Source organism: Oncorhynchus kisutch, linkage group LG9, assembly GCF_002021735.2.
Source record: "Oncorhynchus kisutch isolate 150728-3 linkage group LG9, Okis_V2, whole genome shotgun sequence".
Taxonomy (NCBI): Eukaryota; Metazoa; Chordata; class Actinopteri; order Salmoniformes; family Salmonidae; genus Oncorhynchus; species Oncorhynchus kisutch.
The window spans coordinates 35,839,323-35,859,127 of NC_034182.2; the positions used below are offsets into that span (position 1 = coordinate 35,839,323).

Sequence of the window (19,805 nt, forward strand, 5' to 3'; positions counted from 1 at the left end):
AACTTATTGTGGAAAGCTTGTGGAAGGCTACCCGAAATGTTTGACCCAAGTTAAACCATTTAAAGGCAATGCTACCAAATACTAATTGAGTGTACGTAAACTTTTGACCCACTGGGAATGTGATGAAAGAAATAAAAGCTGAAATAAATCGTTCTCTCTACTATTATTCTGACATTTCACATTCTTCAAATAAAGAGGTGATCCTAATTTACCAAAGATAGGGAATTGTTACTAGGATTAAATGTCAGGAATTGTGAAAAACTGAGTTTAAATGTATTTGGCTAAGGTGTATGTAAACTTCCGTCTTCAACTGTATGCCATTTAGCAGACACTTTTATCCAAAGCAATACAGTCATGCTCACATACATTTTGCACATGGGTGGTTCCAGGAATTGAACTCACTACCCTGGCGTTACAGGTGCCATGCCCTACCAGCTGAGCTACAAAGAATAACATGCCATGGACGCTACATCGGTGCTACCCAGAATGATTCTCTCTTCGTGGGAATGAATATAGCATTCACTGTTCTGTTCCTAACAGTGGCTTTTGAAATGCTAGCCGCGTACTAGAGTAGCTGAGATGATTCTAATGTAGTAGGACATAGTTGGCTTTGGAAGGAGAGATCACAGATCTCTATATCAATGGATTGTAGTAATACATCAGTTGATGTCCTCTACTTATTCCAGTCCTTCTGTATTTAGATGGTGGTGTTATGGTGTGAATACAGAGGTATATTCTCTGAATGTGTGAGAGTGCAGCCGTTTCTAATAAGGTTTTTGACATTCCCGTGATTGTAATGATAAATATGATTACCCCTCTCTGCTTGACTCTCGCCCCTCCTCTTCCTCTCCACCCTTTTCTCTCCTTTCTCTCTATCCCCTTTCTGCTCCTCCTCCTTTAGTCGGTCTTGTTCAATGGTCTCATGACATTATTGACATTAATGTAGATATCAGTGCCCCTGCTTCTGAGCTGAAAAGGAGACACAAGACTGGTTTATCACATGGACTTTCACTGAATATAATGAGACTGAATAGGGTTGAGGAGGGGTGTCTGAATATAATGAGACTGAATAGGGTTGAGGAGGGGTGTGTCTGGAAATACACACTATTGTTTTACCATGTAGCGATGTAGCTAACTACTGGAACTACACAGTACTGTTTTTTTTATTTTTATAATTTCCTTTATGTTTCGGCATCAGACTTGCCTAACTCTCCCTTGAAACATATGTTTTGTGTTCAATAGACTAAATTAAACATTCAGTTAACATCTGACTACAAAGTGATCTGTTCTTGCCATTTGAATTCTATGAAATGTCAGATTTACTGTAGATATGATAATTTTCCGCAAAAGTCATTTGGATGTAACTTTAGTTAAGTTCACTATATTTTTCTTCAGGGTAGCTTTAGTGTAGCTCAACTTCATCCAGTGTGAAGTAATCGGTAGCTTGGTAAACTATATTTTCAGAGTAGCTTCCCCAACACTGGTTGGGTGTGAGTGTGTAGGATGTGTGAGTTGATGCCAGTACGTAGTAGCTAGGTCCAGCTGGGGCTGTCTGGTAGGCACAGACACATTATGCCAGCACCAGTGCTGTGTCACCTCTCCAGCCAACACACACTTACATGACTCTATATTCCAAGCATGTGGACATACAAACATTTTGAAACCTACATATGTGGGCAAACCACATGTAACTGTACAGTACGTACGCATGAAATAATAATGCCTCGTTTAGTTTTTAAACCCACACACACACCATTATAAATATAGGACTATTTTCCTGTTTGGCTGGGGAATTGTAATGCAGGTCATTTCATACTTTTCGTACATTTTATACACTGCTTTATGGGTTTCATGGCTTTAGGTAAAGAAGTGTTGTGTTCAGTAACAGAGGAGTCTGACGTGTGGGTGTGCGTGTTCGTGCATGTGTGTGTGGGTGTGCGTGTGTGTGTGTGTGTGCTCGAGCTGTGAATTCGGCAGCAGCAGAATGTACCATTTTACTCCATTGTAAGGGGGAAGGAGTAAGGTATTTAAGGGAGATTTCCTGTGTCTCCTCTGTGTCCCCCTCGGTTCGAAGCACATGGTTCTTTCCGCTTTCCAACCAAACGACAGTAAACAGTGCTCTCAGCCACCGTATCCCCACCCTCACCCTCACCCCCCCTCTCTCCTCCCTACCCCCGTTGCGTGATTAGTGGGGAAGTCTTGTATTTGGGATAACTGACAGACAGATCCAAACCTGAAGCTTCCCACAGCAGCTGGATCTCTGTCTCTCTTATTCTCTCTCTCTGCCTGTCAGCTTACCTCTGGTGGTGTGTATCAGACACGCCCCCTCCTCTCGCTCTCTCTCTCTCTCTCTCTCTCTCTCTCTCTCTCTCTCTCTCTCTCTCTCCCTATCTATCTATATCTCCCTCTTTCTATCCACACACAAACACACAGTCCAAACATCAGATGCAGAGTTCCGGGGAGTGGGGCTCTGAATGTAGATCAGGACCAGTTCATATGTGGTGGTGGTTGTAGCTGGAGGCATAGAGGACTAGTGGCTGCACCTCTCTCTTTCTCTCTTCTTTCCTTCCTCCTCCTCTGCTTTCCCGCAGAGTTGTGGGAGCAGACGGCTCGGCTCCAACGTCTTCCTGCTCTCCGAGGAAAGTCACCCGCTGGGAATCAATTTATTTTAACCCTTCGTTGGCGCTACTGCTCTTTGGGACTCTGGGAGTCTTTGGGGGAATTTTAAAGGAGGTTTGGGTTGATTTTGTCTGAAATCACTGTAGTAGGAGGTAGCAGGCAGCCATGGCGCACGCCGCTGCCCACATTAAGAAGTCCAGAGTGGAGCTGGTGGAGCAGCAGGGTCCTGACCTGAAGGCTCTGGAGAAAGCCCGTCAGAGGAGGATACGTTCCCGGGAACGGGCCGAGCGCAAACGCAAGGTACGTGGCTAGACAGCTCGGTACCCATAATGCTTTGCCTTCACCTGCCCATTCTCACATCCAACACCTCCTGATCATTACCTTCCACACAGTTATATACCTTCTCACCCCGTAATCAACCACAGCATCCAGGTATGAGGAGAAATACCCATCTTCCATCATTCCGCCCATCTTCCATGTCTAAACCACTATCTACACCACCACCACCATCTAAACCTACACCACCACCACTATCTACAACACCACCACCATCTAAACCTACACCACCACCACTTTCTACAACACCACCACCATCTATACCTCCAACACCACCACTATCTACACCACCACTATCTACACCACCACCACTATCTACACCACCACCACTATCTACAACACCACCACCATCTACTACACCACCATCTACACCAACACTATATACACCACCACCACCATCTACACCACCACAAACATCTAGACCACCATCTACACCATCACCACCATCTACAACACCACCACCAAATAGACCGCCACAATCTTCACCACCATCTTAAACACTACCACCACTACCACCATCTACACCACCACCATATACACAAACATCTACACCACTACCACCACCAACTACACCACCACCACCTACACAACCACCACCATCTACACCACCACCATCTTCACCAGCAACACCATCTACACCTCCACCAACTACAGCACCACCAACACTATCTACACCACCACCACCACCACCATCTACACCACCATCTACACAACCACCACTACCATCTATATCACCACCACCATCGACACCTCCACCACCACCACTATCTACACCACCACCACCATCTATACCTCCACCACCACCACAATCTACACCACCAATATCTACACCACCACCATCTACACCACCACTATCTACACCACCATCTACACAACCACCACTACCATCTATATCACCACCACCATCTACACCTCCACCACCACCACTATCTACACCACCACTATCTACACCACCACCACCACTATCTACAACACCACCACCATCTATACCTCCACCACCACCACAATCTACACCACCAATATCTACACCACCACAATCTACACCACCAATATCTACACCACCACCATCTACACCACCACTATCTACACCACCACCATATACACCACCACCATCTACACCACCATCTACACCACCACAAACATCTAGACCACCACCATCTACACCACTACAACATCTACACCATCACCACCATCTATACCACCAACACTATCTACACCACCACCACCATCTACACCACCATCTACACAACCACCACTACCATCTACATCACCACCACCACCACCATCTACACCTCCACCACCACCACTATCTACACCACCACTATCTACACCACCACCACTATCTACACCACTACCACTATCTACACCTCCACCACCACCACCATCTACACCACCACCATCTACACCACCACCATCTACACCAACACCATCTACACCACCACAAACAGCTAGACCACCACCATCTACATCACTACACCATCTACTCCACCATCTACACCATCACCACCATCTACACAACCACCACCAAATACACCACCACAATCTTCACTACCATCTTAAACACCACCATCACTACCCCCCATCTACACCACCAACACCATATACACAAACATCTACACCACCACTACCACCATCTACATCACCACCACAACCATCTACACCTCCACCACCACCAACTACAGCATCACCACTATCTACACCACTACCACCTCCACCACCACCACCTCCACCACCCGCGCCATCACCTACAGCACCACCTACACCACCACCACCACTTACACCACCACCACCATCTACACCACCACCACTATCTACACCAACACTATCTACGCCACATCTACACCACCACCACCATCTACACCACCACCACCAAATACACCACCACAATCTTCACCACCATCTTAAATACCACCAGCACTACACCACCACCACCATCTACACAAACATCTACACCACTAACACTATCTACACCACCACCACCACCACCAACTACACCACCACCACAACCATTTACACCACCACCATATTCACCAGCAACACCATCTACGCCTCCACCACCACCAACTACAGCACCACCACTATCTACACCACCACCACCTCCACCATCTACACCCCCACATCTACACCACCACCATTCAACACCAACACCATCTTCACCACCATCTACACCACCACCACCATATACACCACCAACACTATCTACACCACCACCATCTACACCACCATCTACACCACCATCTACACCTCCATCTGCACCACCAATACTATCTACACCACCGCCATCTACACCACCACCACCATTTACACCACCACTATCTGCATCACCAGCACCAGCATCTACACCAGCATCTACACCACCACCACCATCTATACCACCACCATTTACACCACCACTATCTACATCATCACCACCACCCTCTACACCACCACCATTTACACCACCACCATTTACACCACCACTATTTACACCACTGCCACCATCTACACCAATACCACCATCTATACCACCATCTACACCACCACTACCATCTACACCACCACCACCACCATCAACACCACCACCACCATCTACAACACCACCATCTAGACCACCACCATCTACACCACTACAACATCTACACCACTGCAACATCTACACCACCATCTACACCATCACCATCACCAACATCTACAACACCACCACCAAATACACCACCACAATCTTCACGACCATCTACAACGCCACCGCCATCTACACCACCACAATCTACACCACCATCTACAATGCCACCACCATCTACACCACCACCACCACCATCTTCACCATCTACACCACCACCATCTACACCACCACCACCACCATCTACACCACCACCAGTACCATCTACACCACCACCACCTTCTTCACCGCCACCAGTACCATCTACACCATCTACACAACCACCACCTTCTCCACCACCACATCTACACCACCACCATCTACATCACAATCTACATCTCCATCTTCAATGCCACCACAATCTACAATGCCAACACCATCTACACCACCATCATAATTTACACCACCACCACCAGCATCTACACCACCACCACAATTTATACCACCACCACCATCCACACCACCACCACCATCCATCTACACCACCACCAGCATCTACACCACCACCATCTACACCACCACCACAACCATCTACACCACCACCAGCATCTACACCACTACCATCTTCACCACCACACCCACTGCTTAGCTAACCACATTTAAAGGACGAGGAATACCCATTCTTAAGCTGCCATCTCTCCAACCAATAGGACCACCATTCAAGAGTCAGAAGTTCACCACCATCTCTGAATGTGCTACCCCCCCCCCCCCCCCCCCCCCCGCATATCCATGCTCAGAAAGGTGCCCATCTCTGCCCATGGACAGGCATCCTCCCTGGGCATCCTCCTCTGGCACACAGAGAACAACGATGCTGCAATCAGCCTGTGCTATAGTCCTTGTGCGTTACCAGAGTCTACACAGAACCTTTCTACACCCCAGGCTGATTGCAGCATAGATTCATTATTCTCTGTGTAGTACATACATATATATGTGTTGAGGGACTACCTGGTGTTCCAGTACATGATGTGTTGAGGGACTACCTGGTGTTCCAGTACATGATGTGCCGAGGGACTACCTGGTGTTCCAGTACATGATGTGCCGAGGGACTACCTGGTGTTCCAGTACATGATGTGCCGAGGGACTACCTGGTGTTCCAGTACATGATGTGCCGAGGGACTACCAGGTGTTCCAGTACATGATGTGCCGAGGGACTACCTGGTGTTCCAGTACATGATGTGCCGAGGGACTACCTGGTGTTCCAGTACATGATGTGTTGAGGGACTACCTGGTGTTCCAGTACATGATGTGTTGAGGGACTACCTGGTGTTCCAGCACATGATGTGTTTACCTTATTGACTGGGATGTCCTGTGGTGCTCAGTGTGACACAACTGGGTCAGGGTATAGAGCGAGTTTGTGTGTTTGTCTGTGTGTGCGTGTGTGTGTGTGTCTTTTTCTGTTTCTACCCTAACACACAGTGTCCATAGACAGATTAATGACTGTTCTGCTGTGTCTAAGGAGATTAATGCAGCAGTATTGGAAAATAACACCTGCTCACATATCAAGTCATTACTGTGAACACTGTGTGAGCTATTGTGAACCACACCTTATTTTGAGCCGGCGTTGCCTTGGCCACTGGCATGGTGTGACATTTGTGAGTTCGCTGAAGCATTACTATACTGAGTGTGTGGTTGTCCAATTGATGAAGCCAAAATAACAAAGAGAACAGCAACATACATGGATAGGCTAACCACCCAGTAGAGTACTCTAAACCAGACGATACACTCTGCATGTCAGAACGAACCCTTAGGCTACTTTGTTCTACGTTCTAACCAGCATCAATCCAGTCGTCAGATTTAGACACAGAGCCCTTTTACCTGCTGGGGAGATTTGCTGCGTGTTGTTTTTGTGTTTGTATTTGGTTGTCCCCCTCTGTGCTACTGTTATTCACTGGAGTCACAGCAGATTAGGATGACTGGGATCATCAGTCTGCTCTCTCTGATGTGGTGAACACTACAGTCCTAGAAGATATATTTGTATATCGCATTTTTGGGGTTGGGGAACAACCGCCAAGTGCTCTGCCTTAAACAATTGACCTCATGTCAGTTCGGTCAAGATGGAAACAGAACTAGGGTTTGTCCTAATGTCCACACTAGCATATCACTGAGTATGAACTATGAAGCAATAAGCATGCATTCTAAGTAGTGTGCTAGTATGGACATTGGAACTTGTCTGTTTGGAGCGCTTCAAAGTCACAGGAGTTGAGGGGGATAGACCAGGGCTGTCAAACGTATTTTCCCCACAGGCCGCATTCGGTCTTTGCCGAGGTATGGAGGGCCGTACTGAAAATGGATCCGTTGTCACAGATTTTGATGCTCCCTGACTGTGTAGCTTTAGTTTTGACGACTGTTATCAAGCTGGACACAGTGAAGAGATTATACATGACTGATATCTACCTGGACACAGTGAAGAGGCTATAACTAACTTATCAAGCTGGACACAGTGAAGAGACTATAAATGACTGTTATCAAGCTGGACAGAGTGAAGAGACTATAAATGACTGTTATCAAGCTGGACACAGTGAAGAGACTATAAATACAATAAATCTACTACTTTGCATTATGAGCAGCACACACACAGACACACTCCCGTTTTTTCTGAGTATAGTAGACCAAGTTTATCCGGCAGTGGCCTACCACATTATACAGTGTGAATAGGAGACAAAATATGAGTACATAGCATCAGATCAATATTCCTGTGGCCTTTCCGTGTCAGGAGGGGGATCAGAGGAGAGGAGGAGGGCAGCAGGGGTCTCCCAATGATCAACTCTCACTGGGAGACCACTCAATACCCCCCTCTGTCCCTCTCATTCTCTCTCATTCTCTCTCTCTCTCTCTCTCTCTCTCTCTCTCTCTTTCTCTCCCCTCCCCACATAAACACATGTCCTTCGGGATATGAATGGTTTAATGCATCACCAGTCTCTAAGCAGACTGTCACCTCTCAGTGTAATATCTTTATAGGGCTCTGTCTCCATCTCTGTTGCCAACTAGTACAAAGACCAGATGTTGTCATTGTGAGAGCAATGGCTGTCATTTCATTCATGAAACTATGTGTCCAGACTCAACTACTGAACCGGAGATCATGCCCCTTCATCACCTCTCTGACCTGTACTGGCAGCGGTGTGACAAGCCCAGTGCTTTATCTCTTAGTCTGGTGCAGGCATGTGCGACCCGTCACATTTTTAGCTTAAAGAAATTAATAAAATATATCTATATTTTTTGTATGTTATATTCTATATTTTTTCCCATGTTATTTTGACATTAGTACGTGTCACATATCAGTTTGCAAACAATGTACATTTAATTTTTTTTGTTTTTTTTTACAAATCATTGAGTTAATAAAGCCGCATACAAACATAGTTTCTTTTTTACTTTCTTGAGTAAGGCAGGTTCATCCTAGCTCAGTGCTTTCTGTGGTGGTGGGGCAGCCAGTGGAAAAAATATGGAGAGTAGGGGTTGGTAATGTTCTCTAGTTGCGCCGTGATTGGCTCAGTGTTCTGTCACTCATGGGGACACTACGTCACCGCCAAGTCTAAGGGTAGAGCTCGATAATTCAAGCCCCTTGGGTCCTGCCATAGAGTTACATTAGAAGTGCCCATCCAAGAAGGCTCAAGGTCATTGGCAGCAGATAAAATGATGTCAAATCACGTTATATCTACAGTAGACTGGACTGACTCTACATTGGACTGATCATGTCAACGTTATACTTTCAAAATCTTAGCTAGCAGTCATCATCATAAATCAAGTCGACACTCTACTGGCAAATCCTTTTAATAATTTTCATATGAAGAGAAATAATGAAGAGAAATGAAAGATAAAACATATCTGTGCTCATCAGCCATTGGACATAAACATTACACAAGTTGTACATCTCAAATTCAACAATGGTCTGGAAGGAATCAGTGGCTACCTGCAAGCATTGCAAAGCATTCATTAGCCTGCTATTCAGTGCAGTGGCTGTGTCGTACAAGTCTGGGTTTAAGGGTCTCTTTTCCAAGCTTAAAATTATAAACATTCAACATTGGCCATGCTGTCAATCCAACATGATTTCTGCCACGCACAAAACAACTGTAAACTCGCAACTGGGAAATCCGACTTCGGTGAGTTCAAGACAACTGGGAACTCGGGAAAAAACGAGCTCCGACTGGGAAAATACGTTTTGAAAGGTCATCCAACTCGGAATTATAAGTCAGGAACTCGGGCCTCTTTCTAGAACTACGACTTGAAGATCACTGACGTCCTCATGATTCAACCTTGTTTTTTTTTCGATTTCCCAGTTGTCTTCGCCTACTGTTCTGACTTGGTGGTGCACATGTAACCTGTTTTAGAGAAATGTAGTCATTGAATATTGTAAGAGCTTTCATTGGCTGCTTATATGCCCCCTTTTATTTATTGTACGGTTCTGACTTGATGTACATGTTCTGAATTCTGTCACTGTACATTTCAAAAGTGGTGAACAAATAGTTATATTAACTACGTCGGTCCTAGCGCACTCAATTAATGTCTTAATGGAAATGACGGATTTCATCTTATCCGCTTGTCGTCACATTATGCCAGAATTTGTATGTCTCAATTGTCAGAAGATACCACATTTGTTTAAGCAAGTCAGCCATATCAGCTGTGTTTTTTTAAAGGCAGTAAACGAGGCTGAATGAACTGTTTTGCTGCCAGACAAGGCTCCGCTGATAGCCAGGTGTAGCAGTGGTAAGGTGTTGGGACTGCTGTTGGGACAGCTTTATGTAGACCCTAACAGTTTGTGGGCACCGTTTGTCACCGTTATAGTGCAATTCATGTATTGTTTAGTGTTGTGTTGTGTTGTGTTGTGGCTTTGCTGGCATGCATCCCCATTTTTGTTTGCCCCACCAATATTGACATGCTAAAATCGCCACGGGGTGCAGGACAGAAGATGTATGTTGTAATTGCATCACTGAGGGCTTAACCAAAGTAAACACTACCCTGTCCAACAGGGGGAAGGGAGAAAAATTGAGAATCAGTGAAAAACATCCTGTCTCCCATCTGTGTGTTTTGGCCAGGAGGCCTGGTCCTCTCCCACCATGCTAGTGTAGCTATGTATTCAGATTCAGAAAAGTTGAATATCCTCGAAGAGGCAAATCATCTGGCAGCAGTCATAAAACATATAACATCTCAAAAATAAAGAGCAAAGGATATTTACAAATAATTAGGCAGGTTAAGTGCAAGTCCATAGTGCAAGTGCAGTTAGTCCAACATTTGTTAAGATGCAGAATTGCATGTGGAATAAAAGTCTTGGCCCTATGTATTTTATACCTTAGGTAGTCTGTACAGGTGTCCAGAGGGAAGGAGCTGGACTTCAAGGTGGAGTGGATGGGAAGAGTCAAAAACTATTTTATTGGCCTTATACTGTAGAGGGCAGTTCTTGCTGTTGCTGCCCCATGATTTTTCCACAAGTCCTGACTATCTTGCCCAACCTATTTTTCTGTGCAACCTTGATATTCCCAAACCAGCAGGTTAAGCAGTAGGATAGAATTCTCTCAATGAATGATTTATAAAAGAGAACCATGATGGTTAGATCAGCATAAAAAAAGTGCAGTTTTCATAGGATGTACAGTCTCTGTTGGGCTTTCTTAAAAATAGTGTCTGTACACTGATCCCAGGACAGCTTGTTGTCAATGACTAGCCCAAGGTGTTTGTTCTCCTCCACTATTTCTTGCCTTTTATCAGTGATGGTTTGTGCATGGTAGTGTTCCTTCGAAAGTAATTCACCATGCCCTTTGTTCTTGATGTATTTAATATTAGATGGGATGACTCACACCAGACAGTAAAATCATTCAGAGCCGGTCCGTGCTCCATCTCAACCCCTTTGAGAAGACTGACCAAAGCAATATCATCAGCATATTTGATCAGGTGGCGCCCTGGGAACCGGCTCCGGCATCTGTCTGTATACAGTATGTATAGTACTTGTGAAAGAACACTGCTCTGTGGGGTTCCAACTGAAGTAGTGTGCACCTCAGAGAGTATGTTGCCAACTCGTACCTGCTGAGACCTATCAGTTAGGAAGTTGGTGATTCATGTGATAAGCACAGCATCAAGTCCGAAGTCTCCTCTCAGTCTGTCCGCGAGGACCAACAGATTGATTGTGTTAAATGCTGAGGAGAAATCTGCAAACATGGTACACACATGGGTTTTACTGCCCTCCAAATGCATGTACAACAGATGTGAGAGCGAGAGGATGGCATCATCAGGCCCTCTCTCTGTAAAAGGATGAATGCAAATTGGAGAGGGTCAAGAAGGTGTCAGGTGGTGTTGATTATGTATGCCTTGATGATCTTTTCAAGAGATTTGTGTGGAAAGCGTCCTCTATGTGTGGAAAGGGAAAAGGTAACCAAAGCTAGAAAATTATGGTTATTTCTAACCAAATAGCTGATGGTATCATGACAGTGACAGGAAGTCAGTGGTCATAAGCTGACATCAGTTCGCATGACTAGTTGTGACATCAGTTGTTTCGGTCATTTCTGGGAGCTGCCATCACCCTTTTTTTTTAAATATACTACAAGCAATCCATTTTTACTTACTTTCTGAGTTTATATTCCATTCCACCCCTTTTGTGTGCTCTTACCCAGTTGTGCGATGGGCCAAGTTGGGGTACTTTGAGTGTACACATCCAGTGTTAATCCTCACAGTTTGAGTCTACACGTTCCCTCCCTGCATCCTTCCCTGCATCAGTGTACTATGGTCACCCACTGACAGAGTGCATCAGGGCTGCTCTGCAGGAGTGAGATTACACTAAAAGTTCTCCCTGACATAGAGGTGCAGGTTTCTCATAAATGTTGAGGATTTTCAGTGGTTGTTGTTTCCGTGGGTCACACAAAGCTAAATTAGCATGACACGAGCTGAATTAAATCTAAAAGACTGAGAATAAAACGTTTGCTATACGCTCAGTGCTCCTTTGACATTTCACAGAGATACTCTTGTTTTTGTGAGAAATCTTCAAAAAAGAGAACAAATTGTAGATTAATATTAAAAATGTATACTAATATATGAAAATACTACATGTCATGTCTCAAAATCGTCATCTATCTTACATTTATATTATTTTATGTCCTGCGGTTTCAAGAAGAAAGATGACAAGTTCTACAGGAAACTGAGCCTGTCAGGTAGTAGCCTTACTTCTTGCACAGAATCCAACCTAGCTGACGCCGATGCAATATTCCTGATTTTTGACCACATTTTTTCTCTGGCCTCCTTCGATTTAGTCACCCTAATTCTGGCCATCCTACAAGTGTAAAAACGTAGGATAATCCAAATACGGTGTTACGTGACAAATAAACCTTGATTTGATAGAGACATGAGGTTTGGACCATTGGTTCTCTTCGAGGATTATCTACACAGCTAACATATATTACCCATTGGTCAAAATATGTGTTTTTGATTGGACACCCTATCCTATGCGTTTATGGATTTTGGGACCGATACACGTTTTGTGGACGGATTCAAGAGAACCAGGGATGGGGACACCACTGCTGTGCTTACCCCAGCAAACTGGACCTGTGCTGGGTAGAGGGACCAGGATTTTGGCCTGGATGTGGAGATCTGGAGGATGACAGGGAGATGTCCTTGGTAAAAGCTGTGCTGATGAATAATTGAACAGTGTGTCTGTCCTCAGACGGCGACACAGCAACACAGAATACAATCTTCTTTCATGCATTACTAAGTGAGTGGTGCTACATCCAGCAGTTGCCATACCAGGCAGTGATGCACCCCGTCAGGATGCTCTCGATGGTGCAGCTGTAGAACCTTTTGAGGATCTGAGGACCCATGCCAAATCTTTTCAGTCTCCTGATGGGGAATAAGTTTTGCCGTGTCCTCTTCACGACTGTCTTGGTGTGCTTGAACCATGTTTGTTTGTTGGTGATGTGGACACCAAGGAACTTAAAGCTCTCAACCTGCTCCACTACAGAATGGGGGCGTGCTCGGTCCTCCTAATGTTCATCTACTCATGCACATTCATTCATCGGTTATTACTGAAGACTGAGGTACGGTATCAGTGGTGGCTGGTGGCACTTTAAATGGGGAGGACGAACTGATAGTATTGGCTGGAATGGACTGAATGGAATGGTTTAAACACATCAAACACATGGATGAGTTTGATACCGTTCCATTCAGTCCATTCCATCCATTATTACGAGCCGTCCTCCCCTCACCAGCCTCCTGTGTATGATATGTATGCATATACAAGACAAAGGCTCTGCAAATATTGTACATTTTGGGTGATCGGCTAAAATGGCTAGAACTGATAGAGCGAGAGAGATATAATTTATCTAAGCCACGCTCTCTCACTACGCTCTGCCTCCCACCTTCCTGCCCTCTCCTTCCTCCTCCATTTAAACTCCTGTGGATTAGTGTACAGTATGTGGATGTACCCTATGTAGTTCAAAGTGTGTCTGCCAGTATTTCAAGTACTGCAGCTACAGTAAACCGTAAAGAGGTTGAATATCGGTTTTCTCTCTGAACTAGTGGAATGTACTGTTGTATTTGATTTGAACTTGTTTGACAGCTTAGATCACATGATTCATGTGTATTTGGTGAGTTTTAGATACAGTATTAGAATTCTCTGTATTTTCGTCACTGTGAGTTTGTAATAAAATCTAGAATTTATTTAGTTGTAGTAATCAGTTTTCTGTCTAGATGTGGTGTGACTACTGGTTTATGGTTCTACTGTATACCATGTACCATGTATACTGGGATTGGGGAAATCCAGAATTACAGTCTTAATTTATTACAGTCTAAGTGACCATGGTAACCAAAGGGGAATCATGTACAGTATGTCACAGACAAAGATGATTGTATTGCCATTTTGAAATCTGAATCTGACTTCTACAGAGTCTTCTACAGAGTCTTCTACAGAGTCTTCTACAGAGTCTTCTACAGAGTGGACATGCACTGAAAATAGTCTGCTCTTCATCAGTGTTGTGGAGAGAAAAAGGATATCATTATGTTGTATTGCCACATGCAGTGCAGTGAAATGTGTTGTTTTACAGGTTCAGCCATAGTAGTACAGCGCCCCTGGAGCAAATTAAGGTTCAGTGCCTTGCTCGAGGGCACATAGACAGATCGCTCACCTTGTTGGCTCAGGTATTCGAACCAGCAAGCTTTCGGTTACTGGCCCAACACTCTAACCACTTGGCTAACAGCCATCCAAGACAAGGGGTATCAATAATGAAATGCAGAAAAGCGAGGGAGGTAGAAAGAGCTGGAGGGATGGTGAGAGAACCTAGAGAGAAATGTGAGCGGGGTGTTGATTGGATTTTTACTGCCAGGGTCCAAATTATGCGGTCGAACCACAGGTAGAACCAGCTAGGTCTGATATGTGTAATATTGTTGCTAGCTGCTACTCCCAACCAGCAGTGTGGTATTCATATGAGTCATCCGTTTATCTTTGTCCATTTGTGATCACTGAATATTGATGTTTCTAAGTACTAAGCATTTATCCATACCATCCATCTGTGCAAGAACATCGGTACTTAACGCAAAGTCTCCACTTGGTCTCCTTGAAGAGCTACATTAAGTTACACAGAGTCACTGTTATGTGGGCGTCCCGACAGCTATTTCCAGCAAGGTTCAGCATCTCAACACGCAGTCCGTAGTGCTTCTCCAGTCTGCAGTGTGTTCGCTTGGTAAGGTGTCGTGATAAACTGTGTGCCAGGGATATCTGGTGGTGAGATTAACGTCTCACCAATTAAAATGACCCAGTGACTTCAGTCTCTGTTTAATTTCCCCCGCTGATCCCAGGCCAGGATCTAGGGCTGTTTTTGGGACAAACACAGATTCCCTGTCAATACTATTGGTCCACACACTACAGAGTATTGGACTCCACACTCTGTTCAGCTGCAGAGACCTTGGGTCGGAGGGAAGGGTAGCTCTTGTTGGGGGGTTCAGGAGAAGGGGATGCAGATTACATGGCTGACGGATGATTCAGGATTCACAGTTTTTGGGACTATGAGAAGGGTGAGGGATGTTTGTCTTCATTGTTTAGGTATGTGTTCAGAGGCCATTTTGATGTTGTGATGACTGAGTGATTGGGTTTCAGATTTGTTTAGACCCAAAAACCCTTTGTGTTTTTGTTTTGACTGAATTGGGTATTTGAGGAGTTGGGTTCAGCACATTGTAACATTGAATGCATATCAGGGTTACCCTGACTCAGTTCTCTCTCAGTTTCCACCGATCTCCATTCCCTTTGACCCTGTGCTGGATTGACTTCTCCGCCCCAATTGACGTCCTCACTGACGTCTGGATATATGATGAGTAGCTGTAGGACAACCTCACAGAGAGCCTTCGGACTTTCATTCTGTTCTCTTTCTCTTTTTCTCATTTTATTTTTGGGGATGGAAAACAAGGCTATTTCTTGGCAAACTACAACTGTAGTGCTGCTGGTTCTTGTAGTTTATATTAGAGGTTCCAGAAGTACTGTGGTGGATTTTATTTTATTTAAAAAAACATTTGACACACTGAATTCTGTCTGCAAAGTAGTTTAAAAAACCTAGGCCATTGAGTCTGCCGATAAGAATACGGTGATCGACAGAGTCGAAAGCCTTGGCCAGGTCGATGAAGACGGCTGCACAGTATTGTCTTTTATCGATGGCGTTTATGTGGATGGTTCCAGAAGTACTGTGGTGGATGGTTCCAGGAGGACTGTGGTGGATGGTTCCAGGATGACTGTGGTCGATGGTTCCAGGATGACTGTGGTGGATGGTCCCAGGAGGACTGTGGTGGATGGTTCCAGAAGTGCTGTGGTGGATGGTTCCAGAAGTACTGTGGTGGATGGTTCCAGGAGGACTGTGGTGGATGGTTCCAGGAGGACTGTGGTGGATGTGATTGAAAGAGATGAACATCAAGATAGAGGGAGTGGCACACTTGAATTTGGCTAGTTTCGGAAAACACTCTGAGACATTCCTTTTTCACTATTGTAGCTTTCTGCCTCATCACTGTGTATATTATTATTATGTTTTGGTGCTTTTTACCACTTTTCTCCTCAATTCCGTGATATTCAATTGGTAGTTACAGTCTTGTCCCATTGCTGCAACTCCAGTTGACTAGGGGAGACTACAGACTAGGGAGATGCGAAGGTCAGGGGCCATGAATCCTCAGAAACACGACCCTGCCAAGCCGCACTGCTCGCTTAACCGGGAAGCCAGCCACTCCAATGTGTCGGAGGAAATGCTGTACAACTGGCGACCATGTCAGCATGCATGCGTCCGGCCCGCCACAGGAGTCGCTAAATCGCGATGCGACAAGGACATCCTGGCCGGCAAAACCCTCTCCTAATCAGGATGACGCTGGGCCAATTGTGCATCTCCTCATAGGTCTCCCAGTCTCGGCCGGCTGCGACACAGCCCGGGATTGAACCCAGAATCTGTAGTGACGCCTCAAGCACTGCGATGCAGTTCCTTAGACCTCAGTGCCACTCGAGAGGCTCATCGCTGTGTTAGTCATATCCTGGTGTTACCTCTGTCTGTCGTCTGAGAGTTTAAACCGTTCCCGGCAGTTTTTTATCCCTTTGAACAGCACAACATGAATCATTAAAACAAGTACTTGGGCCTCCCGAGTGGCGCAGTGGTCTAAGGCACAGCATTGCTGTGCTAGCTGTGCCACTAGAGATTCTGGGTTCGAGTCCAGGCTCTGTCGTAGCCGACCGCAACAGAGAGACCCATGGGGCGGCGTACAATTGGCCCAGTGTCGTCCGGGTTAGGGGAGGGTTTGGCCGGCAAGGATGTTCTTGTCCCATCGCACACTAGGGACTCCTGTGGTGGGCTGGGCGCAGTGCATGCTGACACGCTCGCCAGGTGTACTATGTTTCCTCCGACACACTGGTGCGGCTGGTTTCCGGGTTAGGTGGGCATTGTGTCAAGAAGCAGTGGGACTTGGTTGGGTTGTGTTCCTGAGCACGCATGGCTCTCGACCTTCGCCTCTCCCGAGTCCGTACGGGAGTTGCAGCGACGAGACTGTAACTACCAATTGGACAACACGAAATTGGGGAGAAAAAGGGTTAAAAAAATAAATAAATGTAATTAAAAAATACACGCACCTCACTCCCCGGTGACATGATGTCAACTCTTGGGTACAGCTGTCGGTTATAAACAGTACAGCATGTGTAATGTCAAAGTATTTTGCAGCGAGATGATTGGCAAATGGCTCGTCAGCATGCAGCCAAAGTTACTAAACACTTTTGGAGCTAACTAGTGCTCTGTCGCCATAATCCATAAAGATGATGAAAGGGGATGCAGTAGAATGGACACTACGGTAGATAGGCTTGTTAATAAAGGTAATATTGTGTGATGTAGACAGACACAATATTGATATTAGCATTGGCTAGCTATAATAGCTACTCTTCTTTGGCCCAACTGACCCTTCGCTAAGACTCGCCCACCTTAGTTACTGTTGCAACCTCGGACAACATATTCACAATTCACTGGTTCTAACCACTGGTGCAGTCCTCTCACAATGATTTCAAACGGTGTTTTTAATACTCAATGAAATTAAACACAGACTACCCCTTGCTAATCAGGAGACTCTCAGGTATGTTGTAGTTAACTGTCATTTCAATTGCTTCACGGGAACCTGGTAAAAATTAAGGTTGTAGTGTTGCTCGCCACTGGAGGGCTCTGAATACACTGACAGCATGCAGCCAAAGTTACTAAACACTTTTGGAGCTAACTAGTGCTCTCTGAAATTGTATCCTGATGTTGACAGCAGATGAGAGTTTTAATTATAACATGGCTAACTTAGCTAGCTAACATAAAAATATAAGTTATATTAACTGACTAGCTAGCTAGCGTTAGCAACGTTGGGTGGTCAATAAAACAGAAATAGCTAGCTAACCAGCTGAGCTACCAAACAATGTAACAAAAGTTTAATTTCAGTTTCGAGAAAATACTCCAACAGGCTTTGCATTTCAGGAACACTGTTCAATTATTTAGCCGTAAAAAAAAAAAATGGATGAAAACTCTCAGTTTCGGCAATGCCTTCAATGGCTTTCATGCGTTTCAAACGTGAGCTTGTCCGAGGTGTTGGACTCGACGACAGTCGCAACGCTCAGTCGCAACGCGATTGTCTGCCCAAACTTCTGGGGCAGGGCTTTGCGAAGGGTCAATTCTTTCTCTTACTGTATATGTGTCGTCTCGTGTGATATTGATATTAGCATCGGCCATCCATAATGGCTACTTTTCTCTGGCCCAATTCTCCCTCTTTGTATTTGTTGGCTGTCAATTGAGAGTGAAGCCATGGTCAACGCCAGATGAGTAACCATAGATGAACATCTTGTCTGGTCTGGTCTGGTATAGCCAGGCAGCTGCCCGGTGGGGAGTTGCGGTTGGTTGAAAGGGGTATCAATGAAGGGGGAAGGGGTTGGTTAAGCCGCTGAACCAAATCGACCTTAAATCCCCAACATCTGGCCCAGCCTCTGGCCAGTCGGCTTGGCTACAATCTGGCTGCCATGGTAACAGCAGTACTAGATGTTAAGCCGTATACTGTATGGCACTGTGCACTTCAACACTTAGCCTGCACTAGGTCAGTTCAGGCAAAGCTGTAGGTCTGATTGCCAATCTGTCAGAAACACATTTTTTTTAAACCTCTATTCAAGCAGAGCCCTGCATGACAAAATCAGCAGCAGTTATGGAAAACAATTAGATACACAGATACTACAGTCAAGTCAATATAACATGTAGGATAACATGTACATTTTACGATTTCCAATAGAAATGTCATCTGTCAAAGATGCAGTGTATCTATGATTAAGAGGGCAAACGTCCTCTCAACAACTGAGCAACCCAGCTGCCTTGTTTCCTTGGCAACATGGACCACCAACTTCTATCATTCATTTGATTTCCATAGTATTTTACAATTAAATGACCTGATTCAATAGGGATGGCCTGAGACCAGGGCAGGGAGAAGATGCATGTATGTCAAGTGTGTCTGAGTGGAACTAATGTATACACAGCCATGTGGAAACATACCATATACAACATGTTAAATATTACATCAGTGTTTCTTCTTCGGGGCATCAAAGTGCACTACTCCCCACTGTGCAGCATCTCCAGTTTGGCATGCGTTGATCTGTTTGCGCAGTAGCCAGACTATGTCCATTGAGAATCCTAATTGCGTTCGTCTTGCTCATTCCCTTCTAGAAAGCAAAAATGGAAGAGGTGCTTTTTTCCCCCCAAGCTAGCCCACCCTACCACAC

At 45.1% G+C, this 19,805-nt stretch overlaps 1 protein-coding gene across 35 annotated transcripts in view; it reads left to right on the forward strand.

Annotated features, from left to right (window-relative positions):
- Positions 1–1,850: 1,850 nt before the first annotated feature.
- LOC109896512 (ankyrin-2) overlaps positions 1,851–19,805 on the forward strand; it is a 145,872-nt gene continuing 127,917 nt past the window's right edge. For 17 of the 35 annotated variants that reach the window (XR_004211071.1, XR_004211072.1, XM_031832508.1 and 14 more), the window contains exon 1: positions 1,853–2,919. Coding sequence is in view for 33 of the 35 variants with exons in the window: in XM_031832508.1 (XP_031688368.1) it covers positions 2,785–2,919 (135 nt within the window). In the remaining 2 variants the exon portion in view is untranslated. Of the gene's footprint in view, positions 2,920–19,805 lie in introns of all 35 variants that reach the window. The other 18 variants (XM_031832516.1, XM_031832542.1, XM_031832523.1 and 15 more) reach the window with 5 other exon arrangements.